This window comes from Echinops telfairi, unplaced genomic scaffold (genome assembly GCF_000313985.2).
Source record: "Echinops telfairi isolate 266 unplaced genomic scaffold, ASM31398v2 ScPeMD7_2;HRSCAF=8, whole genome shotgun sequence".
Taxonomy (NCBI): domain Eukaryota; kingdom Metazoa; phylum Chordata; class Mammalia; order Afrosoricida; family Tenrecidae; genus Echinops; species Echinops telfairi.
The window spans coordinates 18,050,104-18,074,108 of record NW_022103898.1 but is presented as its reverse complement, the minus strand read 5'-3'; the positions used below and the strand labels follow the sequence as shown (position 1 = coordinate 18,074,108).

Sequence of the window (24,005 nt, the reverse complement as noted above, 5' to 3'; positions counted from 1 at the left end):
GCTCACAAGGCCTTCTTGGCCCAAGGAAGCGTCTACTAACGTCCCCTGCAGGACTCACTGTGCATCACGCTGGGGTTCCCTAATGCATAAGCACTCTCTCACAAGTCCAGTACTGGGAGGGAGGGCCAGGGATAATACTAGATGGATCCTGTCCACCAAGGACGCTGGGGGAGAACCAGAGCACAGGCACACTGTGAACACACCGTGGGTTCAGCCCGGTGTCTATGACACAGCAAATGTGGTCATGGGTTATCTGGGGTCCCCAGTGCATATCAAAGTCACGTTCACACTCTACACTGTTGTCTCTGAAGCATGCAGCACAAACTCCAAACTGCAATTTGAACTCAGAGCGACCCTACAGGGCAGGGGAGGATGGCCCCTTTGGATTTTTTGAGCCTTTAAGTCTCTGTGGGAGAAGACAGCCTCATCTTTCTCCCTTGGAGTGGCTGGTGGATTTGAACCACTTACCTTGTGGTTAGAGTAGCCTATTATGCCACCAGGGCTCCTGAGTGTGCAATAGTTTGAAAGGGGGTGGGAATTAACAAAATGTGACACAGGGGTGGGAAGTGAGCATATACTAATGGCCTCGAGACGTGCCCAGTCACCACGGGGCTGCCATTAACCTGCGATTTGTTTTAAACAAAGACCAAGAAATAAAAAACCCCAAATTGAAGGCATGAAATATTTATTTCATAATGGAACCTATTACCTAGTACAAGCCAGCCCCATCCATCATCGATTAACCACCGAAGGAATAACGTGGAGGCTGAGTCTGTGTAACCTCCTCCATCTGACCACCTCCAGCTACACAAGGGGGGAGGAAGGGACCAACAGCAGCAGCGGCTCAAGGCTGAGTCCAAGCCCTAAGAGGTTGCCTCATTCCTCCAGCCTCCAACCTTCTTGCCAATTTGGACCCCAACTGCCCCTTCCCTACAGCACTCTGGACCGATCAGCGGAGTTTGGTAATTCAATGCAATGGCCCCACAGAACTCATGATTATGGGGTTTATTGAGGGAAGTGAATGGGTAAGAAAGACGCCAAGACACAGGTGTTGCATCAGAACAGTCTCTTCCCAGCCATACCCTCAGGCCAGCCTTTCTCTAGTCTTGGCCCCTCAGTCACGAGCCCTGCTCAGGCAGTGTGACAGAGCTCTTCTAGTGCTGGACGGTGAATGTTCACGGGCTTGCTACTCTGACTCAAGCTCTGATGGAAGGTGTTCAGCTCTAACTCCTGGGTCAGCAAACAACTTTCCAATTAAGTGCCTGGAGGCATCCCACTCTGCAAGCGAGCTTCCTGCCCAAAGGCACTCAGCTTTACTCACCCCATGGGCCTCAAAGGCCAGCACTCTTGACTGTTCTACTGCAGCCCGTCCTCTGTGGCTCCTCTCAGTTGACAACTGTCTTCCTCTGTATCAAAGAGGTTCAGGGGGCCGCTCTATTCCTGTGTCCTTTCTGATGGCAATAAAGCCCCATCCATGCTTGCTGCTGCTGAGCTGGCTCTTGTCAAACACAGCAGGACGGCAAAGCTGACCACACCCTTCATTTGATTTCCAACTGATTCCAAACACAATTAACACTATTAACAATCACACACAACTGAATCTTATCATCGTATCGGTGCCTTCCCCACTTTTTGTTACCTAGACCCATCAGGGTCTATTCTGGGAGTTACAGTGACTATGGCTACGAGAGCCATATCAAATAAATCCCTGAACCCAAACAAACCAGACCAGACCGGACCAAACCCACTGCCACTGTGCCAAACTCACAGGGCTCCCATAGGACTGAGTAGAACTGCCCCAGAGGGTTTCCAAGGCTATAAATCCTTATAGAAGCAGACAAACGCATATTTCTCCAAAGGGGCAGCTGGTGGGTTTGAACCACTGACCTTTAGCAGGCAAGCATTTGAGCCACCACACTACCACGGCTCCCCATCATCGATGAGATGTCTTTTTCCTCAGGTTCTCCTGCACTACCCCTGCTCCAAACGCCAGGTATAGATCTCCACACAGTGGGCGCCTGGGTGCTGGCCTCGGGTGGTAAGTTCCCTTAGAGAAGCTGGGTCTGAGCAGTGTAGCTCTTGTTTGTGGCCCTCGGTCAGAGCTGCTCCTGCTGCTGGCCTGGTGGGGTGTGACAAAGGCTGGGTGGGCGAAGGAGAAGAAGACCTTTAAGGGCAGGCCCTGGTTACTCCCAGGCTTCAAGGTCGAGACTGGTGGCCAGTCAGCTCAAGCTGGTAGACTGCAGAGGGCATGCGGGGAGAGCCCCAGGATGCCCCAGGGCTGGGGGAGGGACAGAGAGATGAAAGCAAAGGGAACTCCGTGAGGCCAGCTGCTGTCCTGTGGCCAGGGTGGGGGAGTGGGGTGGTGACTCTGGACCACGTGCTGAGCCCTGAAGGCCAGTGAGAAGCAGAAAGAGTGATGAGACAACCCGAAGGAGAGCAAAGGCTTGAAGGAGAGGCGAGAGTGACCGCTTCGTGCTGGCTGCGTCTGGACAACCTGCCTGCCTACCACCGAGTCGATCCAACTCAGTTACCCTGCAGGACAGAGCAGAACTGCCCCTGTGGGCTTCCCTGCCTGTCAACCCCTCCCAGAGTGCAAAACCTCTTTCCCATAAGGAGCGGCCGGATGTCTCAAACTACTGATCTTGCCGTTAACAGCTTAAAGTATAACCCACTCTCCCACTCAAACCCAAACCAAACTCAATGGCATTGAGTCGATTCCAACTCATAGGGTCCCGTTGGATGGGGTAGAACTGCCCCTGTGAGTTTCTGAGATAATAACTCTATTTACTGGGCTGGAAAGCCTCCTCTTTCTCATTTGGAGCAGCTGGTGGGTTCAAACTGCTAATCCTGTGGTTCACAGCCCAATTCATCTAACGACCAGACCACCTGAGCTCCTACTTACTGTGCCCCTCCAAACAACCCCTACCACCCCAGAAAAAATCCCCAAAATGAACTCACTGCCATCAAGTTGAGTCTGACTTACAGCGACCCTATCTATGGTCAGAACAGAACCGCCCCTATGGGTTTCCAAGGCTCCAGATACTCCCACCCCGCCCTGAATGGAAGTTCCCATGCCCCTCCAGTCACATCCCGGCCAAGCTGGCCCTCAGCTGAGGGTGCACCAGTTCCTTCAGGGCCGCTGGCGGCCACACTGAGGTCCTGGCTCTGGCTATCACTGCAGCAGGAGGTCCCTCTGACGCAGGGTCATCCACTTGCATGTGCAGGTCACCTGGTGAGCTTGTATTGGTCCTGTGCCAGGACACGCACGGGCGTGGGCACACAACCAACAGCCTGGTGGCACAGTGATTACGTGTTGGGCTGTGATTCTCAAGGTCAGCAGTTCGGAACCACCAGCCGCTCCATGGGAGAAAGCCAGGGCTTTCTCCTCGCATAAAGAGTGACAGTCTCAGAAACTCACAGGGTTAAGATGAGTCAGAATTGACATATGCTGGCAGTCAGTGGAGTGTGAGGGGTTTAGAATACTATATTCCATTCTACTTTGTCTTTGATTTATTTATTTTCAAATCATTTTATTAGGGGCTCATACAACTCTTATCCCAATCCATACACACATCAATTGTGTAAAGCGCATTTGTACATCATTCTCAAAACATTTTCTCTCCACTTAACCCCCAGGCATTAGGTCCTCATCGATTATCCCAGAAATTGCTGGATGCATCCTTAACATTCTAAAGACTATTAATATTTATTTACTTTCCTGGCTGACAGTGTAAGAGCCTCTTCCCCAATTGAGTCTATTCCAATTCACACTGACCCTCCTCAGACTGTAAATCTTTTTTTTTTTTAATCAAATACTTTTTTGGGGGGGTCTTACATCTCTTATCACAATCCATATATCCATCCAGTGCGTCAAGCACCTTGACTCATATGCCACCATCATGTTCAAAGCATTCTCTTCCCACTTGAGCCCCTGATATCAGCTCCCCTTTTCTTCCCCCTCCCTAACCCGCTTGCCCTCCCTCACAAACCTTTGATAAGTTATAGATTATTACTTCTATATCTTCCATCGTCCTCCATCGCCCCTCACCCACTTTTCTGTTATTCATCCCCCTAGGAGGGGGTTCTAGATTGATTCTAGTGATCCATTCCCCCTCCCCTAAACCTCCTGGTAGCTCTACTTTCCCTATTGGCCCTGAGGGGTTTATCTATCCTGGAGCCCCTGTGCTGCGGGCTCTTAAGAGCAGACAGCCTCCACGGTGGGTTTGATCGTCTGGCCGGCTTTGAGATTAGCAGTGCCTCCCCTACTCGACAGGGCTCCTCAGAACACCTGAATTCCATTTTCCCCTGCCCTCTCAGAACTTATTTTTATGTGTATTCATCCAATCATTATTGCTGGCAGGCAAAGGTTATTGAGGATATCCACCAATCCCTTTCCACGTCATTTCCTCCTGCAGGCCCCCTTTGGCTGTGAGCTCTCTCGTGGTGCCCCCTTTCAATGGTCTTCAGTGAGGGCGGGGCTTTGCTTGGGGCTTTGCTTGGTCTCTCGGTTGTTACTACTCTTTGCCTTTATCCACGCCCTGTGTTTCCCTGGCAACAGAACTCCAGGTCGGCAATTACTTTCTTTCATGCCACTCAGGGCACCACTTCCCCGCGGCTGTCAGGAGGCCACAGCGAGTCTGACTGCTGCTCCCACACAAGGACGCTGCCTTCTCTTCTCTGGCTCACTGTGAGACGCTGTTCTTTTTGTTTCTGCAGGGACACCAGGGGGCCTTGCGGTAGAGTCCGTTTCCTTGGCCTTGCTGAAGATGCTTCAGACTTCTGGCCTTTTATCATTTCTCTGCTCAGATTCTCAACCATTATGTCCTGAGATCCGGCCTCTGTGCCACTGTCCTTAATATGCTGTTCAACACACTGCAGCCTTCATTCTGGGGCCTGGAGTTTTCATTTCTGAACTCCTAGTAGAGTTTGGCTGCCACTGTACGGTCAGCAGCTTGGAACTAGAAGGCGCTCCGAGAGAGAAAGCTGCAGCTTGCTCTTCTTGCACAGTTAGTCTTGGAAATCCACCCAGGCAGTTCTACCCTGTCCTACAGGGTCGCTATGAGTCGGCATTGACTCCATGGCAGCGAGCTTCCTTTAAAATGAGTTACGCACGCCTCTTTTGTTAACGTCTCCTATTCCCTCCAGGGACCTTCAAACTTGATATAGTCTTGATTATTTTTCTTTTCTTTTAAGACTCTGTGTCTGAAAAATCCAAAACTGAGGTGGGGCGGCAGGGTACGTGCTACACTGCTAGATGAGGGATTAGCAGTAGAAACCCAGCAGGCACCCCAAGGAGACAGTTGCGTCCACCTGCTTCCATGAAGACTGGCAGCCTTGGAAGTCTTGGGCACTTCTGCTCTGCCGGTGGGGCCTCTGTCAACTGAAAATGCCACCAAGCAGGGGTTGGCTGTCTTTGAGTCTCTTTCTGTTCTCGGAGTAGCCCTGGGGGCACAGTCTTTAAAGGACCCAGCTGCTAACCGAACAGTTGGCCATTCCCATCCACCAGCTGTTCCTTGGGAGAAAGACAAGACTGCTTCCACCAAGACCAGTAGTCATGGGCGCCCTCGGAGCCATTCTCTAGAACGACAGTGAGTTAGGATCGACTCAAGGGCGGTGGGTTTCCGGCTCTCTGTTACTCCCGACTCTTCTTACTCAGGGTCTCGTGCCTAGTTCTCTCTGGCTCTGTGCTAGCCGCCGTTCATAAAACGTATTTGAAGAATGTTTCCTATCATCGAATGGCAGCGCTTTCCTCCAATGGAAACACAGGATTTGCTTTTGCTTGTGGCAGTTTGGGTTGCGATTTCGGGGTTATGCCAATGATTATCATTCCAGTTGCCATGCCTTGGGAGGGCCTGTCCACTGGTAAATCCCTTCACCCAAAAGGCCCAGAACTTTGGGGGCTCAGCTTATTGTAGGGAGAGTCTTGCTTAAACTCCCCACACTAAGTGATGCTAGAAGTTGATTTCTGTCTCCCTCGTTCTTAAAACTGATTTTCAACTTTGCTGAACTTATCGAATGCTCCCTCTCTCTCTCTCACACACACACACACATACATACCCCAAACGTTGGCTTTTGTACTCATTTTTGTCCCTGGGTTTCTATTTTCCCATCCTTTTCACCTTGGTATTCTTTACCATCATGTCAGGTCCTAGAAGGCTTTAAGATAATTTATTTTTAAGACCTACTTTTTAAAGATGTATATAATTCATTTTATTGGGGGCTCTTACACCTCTTACAACAATCCATACATCAATTATATCAAGCACATTTGTACATAGGTTGCCATCATCATTTTCGAAACATTTATTTCTACTTGAGCCCTTGATACCAGCTCCTCTTTTTTTCTTCCACCCCAGCCCTCCCAACCTCATGACTCCCTTTGATAAATTGTAATTATTTTCATATCTTACACCATCTGCTGTCTCCCTTCACCCACATTTCCGTTGTCCGCCCCCCTGGTGGAGTGGGGTGTTATATGTTGATACGTTGATCATTGTGATCGGTTTCCCCTTTCTCCCTCTTCTCCCGCCACCTTCCCCCTACCCTCATGGTATTGAAACTCCCATTATCATTCCTGAGAGGGTCATCTGTCCTGGATTCTGTGTGTTGAGAGCTCTTATCTGTGCCAGTGTACATGCTCCAGTGTAGCTGGATTTGTAAGGTAGAAACGGGATCATGATAGAGGGGTAAGGAAGCATTAAAGAACTAGAGGAATGTTGTGTGTTTCCTCAGTGCTATGCTGCACTCTGTCTCGCCTGTCCCTTCCTTGTGACCCTTCTGTGAGGGGATGACCAAGTGTCTACAGATGGGCTTTGGGTTTCCATCCGACTTACTTAAGACCTACTGTTGGTCCAAATAAGCCAGCACACCATGACTGGAAACCAGACATCATCAATCCCTTTCTTTGTGCGCAATAAACAACGCCACTGCCATTGCGTTGAGTCAGACTCCTACAGATCCTGCCCAGGGCGTCCAAGACTGCACATCTGCACAGGAGCAGACGGCCTCGTCTTTCTCCAGGGAGCGGTGGTGGGTTGAACTGCGGACGTCTTGGCTAGCAGCCCAACACCTGACTCAAAGCATCCCCAGGGCTCCTTAGACACACACTACCCACTGCCACAGTGCCAACTCTGACTCACTGTGACCTTACAGGGCAAGGGAGAATTAGCTGCCCCTGTGTGTTTCCGACACTCTAACTCTTGACAGGAGTAGAGAGCCTGGTCTTTCTACCATGGAACAGGTGGCAGTTTCAAACTGTTGACCTTGTGGTTAGCGGCCCAACGTGTTACCCACGACCTTACCATACCCAATAGGCATTCAATAAATGACAGCCTCTCCGCATGCACAAAGGTTGTTTCCTTTTCTTTGAACGTGTCAGCTCTCTCCAGCCCCAACCTCGATGTAGCACTGGACAAGGATCAGAACAAATACCCCGCCTAGTTTCTTCGTATGTCCTGCACTCGCCCAAATCTGAATCCCCTCTCTCCCCCACGTGAACAACGGAAGCGCACCATCTGGATCATTCTCAGTGTTGAACCAGCTAGAAAGGATTTAGACATAAATATATTTATCTCTCCTGTGGCCTTATAATTTGGGTCATTTCTGGCTGGCGAGGAATTCCTTCATTTCCTCTCCAGCTCAGCACACAGTATAAACAGATTTTTCAAAGCTATTGCATTCAGTACTCTGGGGTGGGATGTACTGGGAGAGGCCTCTAAGAGCACTAAGCCTGCCACAGGGCTGGAAGAAGACGAAACAGTTTAGTTTATCCTAATAATATTGAGAGTCTCACAGACTGCCAAAAGAACCAAGAAATCTTGGAAGAAGTGTGGCCAGAGTGCTCCTTGGAGGCAAGGATGGGCAGACTTTGTCTCGCATACTTTGGACATGTGGTCAGGAGAGACCCGTCCCTGGAGAAGCACGTCAGGTTTGCTAAAGTGGAGGGGTGGCGAAAACGAAGAAGGTTCTCGAGGACGTTGGTTGACCTAGTGGCTGCAACAGTGGCTCAAACGTAACAATCGTGAGCCTGGGGCAGGACCGGGCCGTGTTTGGTTGGGTTAAATGCGGGGTCGCTGTGACTCAGAACTGGCTCGGTGGCACCAAAGAATCACACCGGGATGCCCTTATATTTGAAGAACACCTAGGGTTGGTGGGGTGCTCTTACACACCCCACTTTCCGTAAAACATCAGCAGCCCTTGTCTCCAGGTTGCTTTCAGTGCTACAGCTGGGAAATGGCAGGCAAGAGAGACCAGCTTAGATGGCAGAACAGACCCCAAAGCCAGAAATGGAAGCAAGTCTTTTTGTGCCCAGCCTGAGGCTCATTCGGGGCACCACTGTTGCTCCCCCATATGGTCTGTACCCTTCACCATTCCTATCACAGGGACACTCTTTAAAGGTGGACAGTCTCTCCGTGTCTCGGCCACACAGCAGGTATAAGAGACAGTAGCTAGAGTTGGCTAGAGGAGGGTAGGTCGTCCATGCAATGCCACACAGTCACAGGCTTTCTGCTCCTCAGCCCCCTTACCTCACAGTCTTGGTTCCATTTCTCATGACCTGCATGTCCACCATACAGCCCCCGGTCACATAGGCAGCCAGGTTCAGCTCTGAGAATTCAGCCTGAAGGGGAAGCAGAAGAAAAGGGAATCCATTAGCCAGCAAGGACGACGACAACTGCTATCATGTCTTTTGTATTGACCTGGGCCAAGCACACGCCGATGCTGCAGCTCTATGGAGTCTGACTCCCAGCAACTCTATGCGAGTAGGACTGCCTCTTTGGGGTTCAGAGACTAAACTTTTACAAAAGAAGGCAGCCTCATCTTTCTCCCTTGGAGGAGCTGGTGGGCTTGAACTGCTGACCTTGTGGTGAGCAGCTCAGCGCCTAGCCTGCTATCCCAGCAGGGATTCGTAGCTCTGGCTTCCCTGCCCTTGAGTTGATTACAACTCACAGAGCCCCGGTGTGACAGGGTTTCCCTGTGGGTTTCTGAGGCTGTGGCTCTCCGTGGGGGCAGCTGATGGTTTCCACCTGCTGACCTTGAGGTTGGTGGCCCAACACGTAACCCCGTACACCACCAGGGCCGACACTCAGGAAGTGGGCAATGTTATTATCTCCCTTTCTGATCCATGTGTAAATTGAGCTTCAGAGACGTCCAGGGAAGCAGCCAAGGTTGCTCAAATAGCAAAACTGGGTTGAGAGCCAGGGCTTTGCTTCGCGTGCTTTGACTCTTGACTAAGTCCCGCCTCCTCCTCTGGGGAAAAAGTGGCTGTAGCTCCCTGACTCCAGCGACCGGAGGGTGGTCAGCCTGTTTTCCCCAGAGCTAAAGGACTCCTCCTCACGTGATATGGCCCCCTCCTCTCTCCAAGCATAAAGTCGCAGCAAGAGCACCCTGTCTGTGCCCCGACTTGCTGGCTCCCCAGCCCCAGCCCAGTCTCAGTCGGCGGGGGCAGGCTGGGCCCCAGCCGCAGCATGGAGGGATCAGATGCCCATCCTGTGAATCTGAAGGTGGGGCTGAGTTCCTTTCGGAAAGACCAGTCGCCCCAGTCGATCCTGGCTCAGGCCGACGCTACGTGGGTATGTGGAGAAGAACTGAGAGTTCCCGTGACTGACCCTTTGGGAGTGGACTGCCAGACCTTTCTTCTTCTTTTACAAATCGTTTTATTGGCATGCACGTCACATATCACACAGTGGAATCATTCCTTGCGTTAAGAAGAGCGGTGCAATCGTCACCACAATCAACTTCAGAACATTTCCTTCCTGGACTCATTGCTGTCAGCTCCCCATGTGCCCCAGCCTCCCTTGCCACGCCCCAAGGCAAGGGTCACTCGTTACTGTCTGCATAGCTCTATCTACCCTGGATCTCATATACAGCAAATCACACAAAACACAAATGGGAAGCAAACCAGCCAACCAACAAAGTCCAACAACAACAACCAGACAAAATATAGAAAAACCTCAACAGAAAAGCAAGCAGAAAATACTAAAAAATGAAACCACTTGAAAATGGGTCCACAGGGAGATGAAAGAAGAATTCCACTTTAGCCTAACTTCCTCTGCCCCATTGACTTTACAACGTCCTCCGTCTGAGGGCAGGGCTCTGGCACCACCCAGGGCCGTTGGCCTACAGCTTTCCAGCTGCGGCTGTGGCTCGGTGCCCTGTAGTGTTCTGACTCTAGTCACCTAATGAATGGCATACATGACAGACCCAACACTGTCCAGTGCTGCACCAGCCTCCCAATCGTTGTTATGCTTGAGCCCATTGTTGCAGTCCCTATGTGAATCCATCCCATGGATGGTTTCACTCTTTCTCGCTGATCTTCTACTTTAGCCAGCATGATGTCCTTTTCCAGGGACCTGAGATGAAGTTTCACCCTCCGAGCCTCCAAGGCGCACTCTGGCTGTACTTCTTCCCAGAAGTACAAGAACTGGACCAACAGGTAACATCATGATAAATGGAGTAAAGTTTAAAGTTGTCAAGAATTTAATCTGGCGTGGATCCACAATCAAGGCTCATGGAAGCGAGTCAAAAGATCAAAAGACATGTTGCATCGGGTAAATCCTTTAGATTTGAGAAGCCAGAATATGACTTTGAGGACTAAGCTGTGCCTGACCCGAGCCATGGTGGTTCCAACAGCCTCATAGGCAAGTGAAAGTAGCACACTGAATAATGAAGACAGAAGAAAGATTGATGCATCTGAACTATGGCACCGGCAAAGAATGTACTGTGGGCTGCCAAAAAACCGACTAATCTGTCTTGCAAGAAGTACAGCCAGCATGCTCCTTAGGAGCCAGGATGGCGAGACTTTGTCTCACATACGTTGGACCTGTTGTCAGCAGAGACCAGGCCCAGGCAAAGGCCATCAAGCTTGTAAAGCCGAAGGCAGTGAAAGAGAGGACAGGCCCTCAACAAAGCAGATCCACGGGGCGGCAGCAACGATGGGGTCGACCAGAAGAACAACCGTGAGGATGGCTCAGGGCCAGCAGCATTTCATTCTGTTGGGCACGGGGTCACTGTGGCTGCGATATTTGCCCGTTCCTGAGGTAGTCAGTTTATTGTGCCAACCTGGCCGATAAACACAGGTGGGGTTACTTGAAGGGCGGAGAGACACATGGCTCAGTAAGCTTTGCCTTTCTAGTTCTTAGGTCTCTTGCTTTATGATGGTCGGACCAGGGTGCAGCTGCCTTAGCCTAAGGTGACCAGATTTTAACATTGGTAAAGCGGGACAAGGGCGGGACACCATTGATAAAACTCATATCCTGGTGAAATAGCCACATGGCAGCCGAAAACCGTATACCCTAGCTTGTCATGCATTCTTTCCAAAAATCAGGACTTTTTCAAAACACTGGGGGACGTGGGAAAAATTGTTCAAAAGCGGGACGTCTGGTCACCTTACCTTAGCCAGTTCCTGCTTCAGCTGGCAAGGCTCACTTCCTGTAAGACATCCCTGAGGGGAAGCTGCATGGACCTACCCCAATGCAGCCCTGGGTGCTGGAGCAGCCGTGCTGCAACTCCTGCCAGCGCTGAGATGCTTATGCGTTCACTGACTCGGCTTTCCTCCTGCAGTCAGCATCATAGTATGTGTTTTGTGAGATGGAGGAGGACTTTGTGGATTGGTGTCCGACATATGGGCTAATGTTGGACTCGTGGGCTTGGGCAGCACTGGGTTGGGATGTTTTCTTGATGCTCACTTAACCTTTATATAAAACTCTCTCTTATACATGAGTTTCTGTGGATTTGTTTCTCTAAAGTTCCCAGACTAACACAGCGCTTAACAACAATAGCCACAACAACTCTTTATAGAAGTAGGCAGCCTTATCTTTCCGGTATGGAGCATCTGGTGGGTTTGAACAGGTGACCTTGTTGATAGCAGCTCAGGAAGTGACCCCCTCCACCACCAGAGTTCCTTTGGGGAATCTTAGGAACCTAAAAATAACCCATGCGCTCAAACGTAAGAACTATTGAGGATGGCGCAGGGCCTGGCAGCGTTTTGTTCTGTTTTACGTAGGGTCGCTATGAGTTAGAACAGAGTCAACAGCCCCGAGCAAAACAACGATAAGCCTAGAAACACAGGTGACTCCGTGGTAGAATTTTCACTTTCCACGTTGGAGATGCGAGCTTGATTCCTGGCCAGGGTACTTCATGCACAGCCCCCATGCATCCTCTGTCGGGGAAGGCTTGCATGGTGCTGTGATGACGAACAGGTTTCAGCAGAGTTTTCCAGATGAAAGGAGATGAGGAAGAAAAGCCTGGTGACCACTTTCTGAAAACCCCATCAATCACTCCCCAGTCCTTGGGGTGGCACAGGACCTGGCCAGCGCTTCACTCCATTGGGTGTGCGGCCGCCAAGGGTCTGCTGTTGGTCTGATCACTAGCGATAACAACAAAGCAACCCACTTAGAGAGAAAAGCAGAGACACGGAAGAGAAAGGGCATCCTCTGGTGGGTTAGACGTATCCCCTTGGAATCATTTCTTAAAAATTATGACCAAATCATTAAGAGGGCCTGGTGGCTCTGTGGGTTAGGCACTGGGCTTCTGACCACAAGGTGGGTGGTTCAAATCCACATCTGCTCCACAGGAGAAAGATGATGCTGTCTGCTCCTCTAGAGATTTCGTTTCAGAATCCTTGTATAGGGTAGCTATGAGTCAGAATCAACTCAATGGCAATAGGTTGAGTTTGGCTTTATGGCTAAATAGCTTAGTCATGTGTGGCATTAAAGCTATACAGAGTAGTTGGGTCTCCTGCCTTAATTACCCTGTTTTCCCGAAAATAAGACAGTGTCTTATATTAATTTTTGCTCCCAAAGATGCGCTAGGTCTTATTTTCAAGGGACATCTTATGTTTCCATGAAGAAGAATACGGTACACATTTATTGTTCATTGTTTTATTAAAAGAAACCTTGCACTTCCTGTCCGCTCCAGCTGTGCTGCGGCCGACAGTGAGCTGTGTAGTGGCACCTGCCTCTACAGTCCAGAGTCCAGATAGCTTCAGGGGGCCTTATTTTTGGGGTGGTCTTATTTTCAGGGGGATGCCTTATATTTCAGCAAGAGGCAAAACTGTAAGTAGGTCTTATTTGGGGGGCATGTCTTACTTTTGGGGAAACAGGGTAATAACCTTACCTCGAGGTAAAATAAAAATGAAACAGCCCTATTAATGAGTACAGGTTGGCAAACAGAGACGATTACTATGTGGCTCTTAAGTCCAATGCTTTAAATACTCAGTCCCTTCATGTTTAAAATACTTCGCTGGAGAGATCATAAAGGAGAATTCAGAAGAAAAACAAAAAGTTGGTTCATGTGTGTAGGAAAAAAACACGTTAAATTCCATCTCAAAGTGGGATATGTGGACACGGACTATCTGACGAAAGGGAATCGGTATCTCGGGAGATGGCTGATGGCTGCTCAGACTCAAAGGTGACAAAGGTCCAGGCCTCTGCGGTGTCCACGAGGGAAAGAAAGATCCTGCACAGAAGATGCACCCAGGCTTGGGTACGAAAGCTACATGCTCAGTTGTTGAAGAAAAGAATGTTCCAGAAATCGGTGGTGGTGACGGCTGCACAGGGGGCGGTAACAAAGGCCACTCAACAGTTCACGTGAGAATGGCGAGGAGATCATACACATGAACCAGAATAAAAGTGAAGCTGAAAAATAACCCGCACAACGAAGTGCATCTTGTTCCTATCTGGGTGAAAACTGTCAAGGAGAATGCTCCTGAGAAGCGAGGATGGAGGGACCTCGGCCACTCACTTTGCACACGTCGTCCACAAAGCGCAACCCGTGGAAGAGGGCCGTTGTTCAGCCCGAGGACCCGGGAAACAGAGAGGCATAGATTCCAGTCCCACGCATATGATTCACAGTGGAAAACCGATGGCCTGTCCTCGTCAATGACCAGGTAGGAAAGGAATTCTGAAAATAGGATCCATCAGAGGGAGAAATCAATAGATAGGAGCAGATCCATAAAAGAGAGCGATGGTGGAAAGCCCAGGGATACGAGCGAACATGGCCCTGATAAATGTAGTTCACAGACTCAAGAGTGTGGAGGAAGACCTGCGCACGGCCAGCAAGGAAACGGAAGGCCTGCGGAAAGACAGGCGCCCGCGAGGCAACCTTTCGGAAGACAGAGACAAGCCTGAAATGAGATGCTAGTAAACGGGCTCGACCGCAGATTCGATGTCACAGGAAAGAAACAGAATGAAACTCAAGGAAAAGCAACAGAAACAATCCACAAGGAAGCACGCAGACAACAGAATCTACAAAGAGTTTAACTGACGTCCCAAAAAGCAAAGAGGAAGAGACATAAATAAAATAAGAACAACGACCCCCAAATTGCCTGAAATTGATACGCCCAGCAACCCAAGAAGTTCAGGGAATGCCAAGCAGAAGAAACTGATGGGAAACATATCACAGCATAGAATAATCCACTTAGTACAATGCAACCAAATCAAACCAAACTCACTGCCATCGAGCAGATGCCAACTCGACTCATTGTGACCCTACAAGACTAGGTAGAACTGCGCTTGTGGGTTTCCAAGACTGTAACTCTCCAAGGGAGTAGAAAACCCCATCTTTCTCCCACAAATCATTTGGTTTTGAACCAGGGACCCAAACAAACATTCATACAGACGCAAACAAAGGGGGTCGGAGTGGAGACCCAAAGTCCATGTGTGGACAATTGGACATCCACTCACAGAAGGGTCACAAGGAAGGGATGAGCCAGTCAGGGTGCAGTATAGCACCGATGAAACACACAACATACTTCTAGTTCTTTAATGCTTCCTGCCACCACTACCATGACCCCAGTTCTAGCTTACAAATCTGGCTAGACCAGAGCATGTACACTGGCACAGATAAGTGCTCTCAACACACAGAATCCAGGACAGATAACCTCCTCAAAACCAATAATGAGAGTAGTGATACCATGAGGGTGAGGGGAGAAGGGGGAGAAAGGGGGAACTGATAACAATGACCAACCTACAACAACCCACCCCCCCAGGGGGATGAACAACAGAAACATGGGTGAAGGGAGACAGCAGACAGTGTAAAATATGAAAATAAAAAATAATTTATAAATTCTCAACGGTTCATGAGGGAGGGAGGGGTAAAAAGAGACACTGATACCAAGGACTCAGGTAGAAAGAAAATGTTCTGGAAATGAGGATGGCAGCCTATGTACAAATGTGCTTGATACAATTGATGTATGGATTGTTATAAGACCTGTAAGAGCTCCCACTAAAGTGATTTCTTAAAATAAAAAAATAAAAATAATTTAAAAAAAGGAATGATAGTGAACTTCTTTTCAGAAAATCAGAAACAAGTCAAGACAGTGGAATAACATCTAGAATGTATGAAAGAACATCAAAAACAAAACTAACACTTCTCCACCCAGAATTTTATACACAGCAAAAATAGCTTTAGAGAATGAAGGCACAATCAGGAATTTTTCAGGCAAACAGAAGTTGAGAGAATACATTGTCAGTCTCAGAGATAGATGTTAAAGAGCGTTCTTCAGGCAGAAGGAAATTGGAACCAGATGGAAATTTGAATCCTCCACAAAGACACGGAGCGTTCTGGGTGTGGTAAATATGTGAGTATACATGAAACATATTGTTTCCTCGGTTTTAAAATCTCCGAAGACGATGATTGACCATTGAAGCAGAACGATAGCATAAAATTATGGGATCTTGAAACAGATGTTGATGTAAAATGCAAAATTAACAAGAATATCAAGAATGGAAATAGAAGACTATTATTCAATGGTTCTTATACGCTATGTGAAGTGGCATAATATTATTTGTTGTTAGATGCTGATAAATTAAAGATAAATATTGTTAACCCTAAGTAGCCCTGGCAGCGCAGTGGGTTACCTTAGGCTGCTCACTACAAGGCCAGCGTTTCAAAGCCAGCCGCGGCTCCTTAGGAGAAAGTTAACCTTTCTGTTCCTGTAAAGATTTACAGCTTCAGAACCCACAGGGAGAGTTCTGCTCTGTCCTACAGGGTCATTGTGAGTCAGAATCAACTCGATGGCACTGAGTTTGGTTTGGGCTTGGGCCTTTACAAAAAGCGCCAATAAACTAAAGAGATACCATTAAGATTAATGCGATACGGCACACCAATCTTAAATTTACAGTATCAAGTTTTTTCATTTTATATATATAAAATCCGCACCGAGATCCGGATCTAGAACATTTATTTCCAGCATCCCTGAATTCTCCCTCATCTGCTTTCTTACTGATACCAACCCTCACACTGAGGTCACTCTTTGGATGGCTTCCATTTCCATAGATTTATTTGGACTAGTTTTGAATTTTATATAAGCGGAATCTCACCATGGCAGATGCCGCCATGGTCCCAGTTCATACACTCACTGCCATCTAGTTGATTCTGATTCAGAGCAACCCTCTAGGGCAGGATAGAGCTGCCCCTGTGGCTTTCTGAGACTGTCACTCTTCATGGGAGTAGAAAGCCCTGTCTTTCTCCTGAGGAGCGGCCGGTGGTTTCAAACTGCTGACCTTGCGGTTAGCAGCCCAATTTGTAACCACTCCACCACCAGGGCTCCTCCAGTTCATACAGGCCCGGGTTTAGTCCAAACAATTACTTGTTGAAACACGTCTCTGCCTTCAGAGGATGATTGCAGACAAGTTCGCTCATAATATACTTGCCTTCGTCTCATTAAGGTGCCTTACAAAATACTTCTGTGTGTGCTATTAAAAAGGTGATTTTGAGGCCAAGGGCCAACAGCACATTTTTAACAAAACTCAAGTGGATCATCAGAGGCTTGGCTTTGCAACATCTTCACAGGAATGCTACTCCTTGACAAGTACTGGCCGTGGAGGAAGAAGACCGTCGAACTGCACTGCTAGAATAGCTACTGATGCTCGGGTCTCACCTGGGTCAGCATTTTCAATTTTGAGCAAAACCTGGGCCTCTCTGCAAACGTTCAGCTCACAGGGTGCCGAAAGAGTTGCCCAGAGATCAACTTGCTCCAAGAGCCGATCTTTCCCTAAGTCTTACAAAACCAAAACGAGTGAAGATCATTTTCTAGAGGGAACCATAAGCAGGGGCCAAGCCTGGAATGATCGATAGGATCCAGAGAGCAAGGTCCGATCAAAACAGCGGCTTCCAAAAGGATCCGCTGGGCCAGTGAAAGTGGAGGCAGAGAGATCAGCTCAGAAGGTTATGGCCGCTGTGAGGGAGGGGGGGCTTCCATGAGGTCGGCTTGATAAATTTTCTTGAAGGACATGGGATAATTGAGGGCCTTTCAAGGAAATCCTCATCTCTCTTCAAGGTAAACGTTTTTTTAAAATCATGAGCTCAGCTCCTTCGGCTTTACGGACAACGTCAGAAATCTTCCGCGGCTTTGGCCCCTCAGCCGTCCTGGGTCATCGGGACTGGAGGCCAGGTAACCAGGCCATTCCTCCAGGACAGCAGCTGCGCTCACCACTCTCACCAAGGTCTCCCCGCTCTGTAAACGGCCTGTGAGTCGCAGACGATTCTGAACACCATCTAGTCCTCGAACTTCCTTTCAAGCTTGTGGCAAGCTTGAGCCCCCTAGCTCATTTGCATTAACTTTGCCTGGTAGTTGGCAGACCGCAGTGTTTCTCTCCCCTAGTGTTAACTGAAGCAAACAGACTCCATACTGCACTGCTTTGTGGAAAGCAACACGGTGCCACCTGAAACGATGGGAAATAGAAACACCAGAGGCCACGACACCTTTGCTGGGCACAGACCCCAAGGAAATAAGAGGCAGCACATGGCCAGACACAGGCTCTCCCACGTCCACTGCTGCGCAGGGCTGGCTGTACTTTTGTTCTGTTCTTTCGGCACTCAGGGCTATTTTCGGTAGTTTTCCCAGCACCGCAATTCAAATGCACCGCCTCTTCTTCAGTATTCCTTATGCAACATCCCCCTTCACGTGCAGACAAGGCCATGGAAATACCAGAGCCAGGCATGGCTGAGAGATCCTAGAAAGCCTGTCAGTCGGCAAAGACCTGTTCCACTCTGTGCCATTCAGCCCCTAGCATGTGGCATCTTCTTGAGGCCTTGGGCATTCCACCGTGGGCCAGAGGAGCGAGCGAGCGAGCGAGATCCAGGGGCAGAGAGACAGGCAGGACCTGCGTTTATAGGAGAGGCTGGGAAGCTAGAACAACTAACGGACAGAGGTTGGTGGCTTGGACCCACCCAGAGGGCTCAGAAGAAAGGCCTGGCGATCGACTTCCAGGCCAGAGTCTGGAAAACCTCCGGAGCAAGTCTATGCACCAATGAGTTGGCATCCGCTCACCAGCAACCAACAGCCGTGTGATTAGACAGGGGTCTCTGGGGGGCTCTCTACTCCCGTGAAGATTTACAGATGCAGAAACCACACGCAGGGTCACTGGAAGTGGGAATCAACTCAATGCCAGGAAGGAACAAATCCACAGGGTCTTTGGAAAGCTTGTGGGAGAAGTCCATGATCTTCCAATCCCACTCTTCTATGAAGTTTTAGAAACCTCCTCCTCGGTTGTATCTGCGTGTGTACACAAACATCCGTGTGTGCAAACATCCATATTCATAGAAGCACAGATAAGTGTCTCTAGTCATGCGTCTGTCTACATCGATACCAGTCTTCCCGGCCAACTCAACGGCAGGCACCCTCCCTGGAAACGCCTGCTCTGCTCTCCGCCTTCTTTCTTGTTTCAGCTTTTCCCACAAGCCTTATCCCCTGGGACATAAAGATATTGGGTCCATCTCCAACGGGTCATTGTCCTGCTCACTCCAGGGGACAGGGATTCTGCCTGTTTCACTCAAAGCTCTGTCCCAGCAGCTGTGCGGAGGCTGCGAGTACCCTCTGCTGGCAGGAAGGCCTAGTCCACAGATGCCAATGGTGAGACTAAGGAGGTGCCCCAGGTGCACAAGCTGGGATCCAACCCCCGAACCAGAAGTCCTGGTGACACAGTGCGTAAAGCTCTCAACCGCTCACTCGAAGCTTGCTGGTTCAAGTCCACAAGCTTCCCCTGCAAGAGAAATGTGAGGCAGAAACATGACAGCCATGGAAGCCTATAAGGCAGGTCTGCTCTGTCCTATAGGGTCACTTAGGAGGCAGAAATGACTCCACGGCCAAGGGATAGTTTGGGGATTAGGATCCAAACCCAGGCCTGCTTTATTCCTGGGCCAACACATGTCACATGCCCTACCATGCACGCTGGGTAATTGAAGTGACCTCTGCTCTTGGGTGCAGAGCTGAGCCAACTACAGGGCCCTTTTGTCAGCCTCAGGCTTTGCCACATAGCACGTGGTCTCTCTGGTCTTCCTTCCTCCATGTCTTCTCCACCTCAGTTGACAGCATCTGTCAGCAAGGCCCCTGGCCCTCACACAACACTCTGTCTCTGCCAACGGGCCCTGGTAGGCAGGATATGCAGCAGGCAGCCAAGGCCAGCTCTCAGCAAGAATGGCTTCCTGTTTCTTTCCCGTCACCGGCCGTATTTTTAGCTCTGAGGACCTGGTGGGCATGGTGGCTTCTCAGCTGATCTCTTTTCCACCGGTTCAGACTCACCTTGAAGACAAAGGAGGCTTTGAAAGGTTGCAGACACACTCGGTCTTTCGTACCAGACGAGGAAATCTTGCTCAGAAGCAGTGCCAGGCATCTCAGCCAAGGCCAGGACCACAGGGTCAGGGTGGGCTGCCTGGCAGAACTGCCTGCCCACCACACTGAGTGCCCAGCTGCTGTGGGCAGGGGCAGAGGCAGCACTTGCCTCTCAAAAACACATACCATTCCCTGTGTGTGCCCGTGTGGACATTGCAGGTCTGTGTGTTGGTGACAGAGCAGAAAAGACATGGCACACAGAACGTTTAAAAATAACAGAAGAACACAGGAAAAATAACCTAGGTGGGGGAAGTATGCTGGCTGAGCAAACTTAGTCAATCTTACACAGATAAATATTTCACAACACCACTGTTATAAGGAGAAAAGAAGGAAAAGAAACATGGTTGATTCACCAAACGAGGAGACTTGGAGGAGGAGGAGGAAGCCGTGGTGGGGGCAGGGTGGGGGCAGGGTCCGGGAGAGGGGAGGGATAGGATAGTGAGGAGGCGGGGAGGAAGGATTCGTGGAGGAGGAAGAACGGCATTGCTGGGGGTGGGGGTGGGTGAAGGGGTATTGTTGCTGATTTCACTGGTTCCAATGGGCGGGGTGACTATATTCAGTGCGCTTCTTTCAAAACCAAAATTTGCAAATCCCTCCACCAGCTTCTGTCCCCTTCAGACCTAAATAGTGGTCTGAGTGGCTGAAAAGAAACAAAGGAAAACTGAAATGGACTTGGGGTCTTTAGTGACAAATTAATTTCAAACATATGGGGTGGAGTATGCGGAGCGAACTAAGCCAGAAAAGGGAAGGTATTCATCATCTCACATATAAGGAACAAGTGAAAAAAAATCACTAATGTATGTTCTTGAGTTGATCCTGGCCTCAGCAATCCGAGACAATGCAGCATAACTGCCCCATAGGGTTTTCTCAGCTGGAATCGTTACAGGAGATCACTGGTCTGTGGAGGCAGCTACCTGGCCAACTGACTGGAAGAGATCCATATGTGTGCCCATTCCAGAGAGAAGTGGTCCAACAGAATGCAGAAACTGGTGAGCACTCTCCGGACCACCTGCAAGTAAAAATGATGTCGATGACCATTGTGAAATGGTGGCAATGATACCCTGACGGGAGCCGCCAATGTACTTCACGAGAGGGCCGAGGACAAAGGCCATCATTGCTGGTGTCCAATGGATCTCGACCGACAGCAGGAGATACCCGAGGTTTATTGACCATGGAAAGGCCACCACTAGGTGGATCATGATAAATGATGGGTAACACGGAGAAGAATGGGAATTCCAGAACATTAACTATGTTCACGTGGAATCAACATAAACGCAGAAGCAGTGGTGGGAACAGAACAAGGGGGTACTGTGTGGTTTAAAAAGGGGAAAGGTGTGCACCGGGGTTGTGTTCTTTCTCCAGATGTATCCAATCTGTGAGTCAATAATAGGAGAAACTGGACTATGTAAAGACGACTTCCAGCGTGTGGTATGCGGACGACACCAGAACGGATTGCTTCAAGTGAAGGAGGGGTGATGAGAGGTGATGAAGATCAAAGACGATAGATAACCTTCCGATTGGATTAAAACAAAATCCTCCTCACTGGGCCAAGGAGCCGAATCATGACACATGTGGAAAATAGAAAAATTGCCCAGGATTTCATGTTTTCATTTTACTGGGGTCCACAATCAACACCCAAGGAAGTAAAACAAACCAATAAGACCCACTCACTGCCAGAGTCCACGCCGACTCATCGCGACCCTCTGTGGCTTTTTAAGACGGTAACTATTTATGGGAGCAGAAAGCCCAGTCTTTCTCCCCACCAGCTGCTTATGATTTGGAACTGCCGGCCATGAGAATTGCAGCCCAACACGTACGGGCTACAGCACCAGGGACGTAGTAGTCAAGAACTCAAATGATGTATTGCTCTGGGCAAATACGCTGTGAAAGATGAGGCTTTTAGAGTGCCCCGAATCAAAGAAGTCACTTTGAGAACTAAGGGGGCATGGCCCAGCCATGGTATTTTCAATCTCATAAGCATGGACACTGGAAAACGAACTGCTGACTGTGGGTTAGCAGCCAGGAGCTTCGCCACTGAACCACCAGGGCTGCTTATGTGGTAACAATATGGGTGGATGGAAGCAGAGGGCAAAGCAGACATTTCTGCTTAGGGTGCATGGGATTTATAATGACGGTGGGGGATCATTTGAACGAGGAGGGGGGGAATGGGCGCACCACCTGGAGGGAGGCAGCAATGTCACTGCAGGAGATGTGCTGGATGTGTCGGATGGCTGTCCTTCCTGTTGTGTACATTTTCACCACAATGAGAACAAACGCACAGGGGGAAAGGAGAGGGTAAAAACCTACCTTCCTGAATGTCCAAGTAATGGAATCTCCAATTTAGGTGCCGTTCACCACATGATATATATAAAAAAACCCAAAACAAAACAGCAGTGACTTACAGAGGACTAAATATTTAGCATAACAGTGGTTTTTAGACTCAGGACACGGGAGTCTGAATCTGAGCTCTACCCTTTACTGGCTGTAGTCCTTTAGGCAAGTCGCTGAGCCTTTCTAGGCTTGGGTCTGTCCATTGCATGAAGGTCTAACAGTCTTATAGTAAACATCTTGTCATAGGGCACTTGTGATTTTTAAATGAGTGGAACCATCTCGGTTCCTTTAGCACAGTGTGATAGGTTGGTTTATTGTGCCAACCTGGCCAATGCAAACATGTGGGATTAAAAAGGTCACAATTTGATTGGAGGGCAAAGAGATAAATGGCTTGGCAAGGCCTGCCCCTCTCTCTTGCTCTCTGGTGATCAGACCAGCATGTGGCTGCTTTAGCTAGTTCTCTGCTTCAACTTGTGAGCTACACTACCTGTGGGACAGCCCAGCCAACCCGTGAATCCTATTGTGAGAGTTTGAGGTTCCTCCGAGACCTGCTTCGCCATGCTGCTGGTGTGTACATTGCTTGAGCTTGAGGCTGGTGGATCCTGTTGTCTTGCATTGCTTGAGTTCAATATTCCATCCAGGCCTGTTTTGCTAAGTTCCTGAGCCCTTTGTACTGCTGTGTGAACTAATTACGTAGCTGCTATATTCCTTCATGCTGTATATATTTATCCTCTTACATATATATAAAATCGTAAGTGTCCTGGTTTTGTTGCTCTAGAGAACCCTGTCTAACACACACAGCCCGGGTAAGAATACGTGTACAGTGACTGCTGGCACGTGAGGCTGCATTATTTCATTTGGGCATCACACTAACCTCTTCATGTAACAGGGAGAGCTGCCACAAGCTCTGACTCATGGTGACCCTAATGCACAACAAAATGAAATGTCGCCAGGGGGTGGGGTGGGGGGGTGGGTGGTCCTGTGCCATTCTCACAGTTGCCCGTGTGTTCCAGGCCACCCCGTTGGCGGTGATGTGCCGGTTCACCTCACCTCGGGTCCCATCTGCCCAGGTTGTCCCTCTCTTCACCAGGTGCGATGCTCTCCTCGGGCAGTGGATCCTCCTTGATGACGTTGTGCAAAAGCTAGCAAGCTGGACAATGTTCTCTCGTGACCCATCGTTTCCGGGGGCTAATTTTTGGAAGTAGATTCCAAGGTCTTCCTGCTTGGTCTGGCTTTTTATCTCAAACCTGTCCTCCATGTGCAGTGCTGCTAGCACCTGTAATGCCGTGGCAGTGCACAGCAACACACGTGAAAGCCACCGCGGTGGAACAGGCGGCGTCATGTAGGGACGAGGAACATGGTGACCGAGGGCTGGCGGCGTCATGAAGGGTGGGCAACTAACAATGAACCGCACTCTTCATTGGCTGGTGAGAAAGCCGGGGAGGCGAGAGAGCAGATTACTTGGCCATGATCCTAATGTCAGTGAGCAAGAGAGCTAAGACTTGAACCTGGCCCTGACCAACTGACTGACTCATTCATTCATGTCACACATCCTTCTTGAGCAGCTACTACGCTAAGGGCCAAACCCACTGAGGCAGTGTAAAACAGCAGACAGTATCCCTGTCCTTGTGGAGCTCAGAGTCTAGCTTAGGAGATGATTACTAACCATAAAAGGTATGTCAGGAAAGGAAGGCCAAATGCTGGCCAGGGGACAGAGTGATGGGAGGGGAGAGTCAGACAAGGGTATCCAGAGGAGGTGACATTTGATCAATGGTGTGAGCCAAGTGGGAGAGAAATCCCTGCGGGTATGAGGGGGTGTTCCAGACAGAGAGAGCAGGAAGCTCCAAGGCCGTGCGGCTGGGACACGTTCACTGAGTTTAAGATCTGTGAGAAGAATCCAAGCATTTCAACAGTGAATGTACCACGGACGGCTAAAAGGACAAACTCATCTGTCTTAGAAGAAGTACAGCCAGAGTGCTCCTTAGAGGCAACGATGGCGAGACTTCGTCTTACAGACTTTGGACATATTGCAGGAGAGACCAGTCCCTGGAGAAGGACATCA

General features: G+C 49.4%; 1 protein-coding gene across 1 annotated transcript in view; it reads right to left on the bottom strand.

Annotated features, from left to right (window-relative positions):
• Nucleotides 1-24,005, bottom strand: part of SYN3 (synapsin III) — a 548,280-nt gene that overhangs the window by 461,077 nt on the left and 63,198 nt on the right. Inside the window, exon 3 of the mRNA XM_004700321.3 lies at nucleotides 8,526-8,617. Coding sequence (XP_004700378.1) covers nucleotides 8,526-8,617 — 92 coding nt within the window. The remainder of the gene's footprint in view (nucleotides 1-8,525; nucleotides 8,618-24,005) is intronic.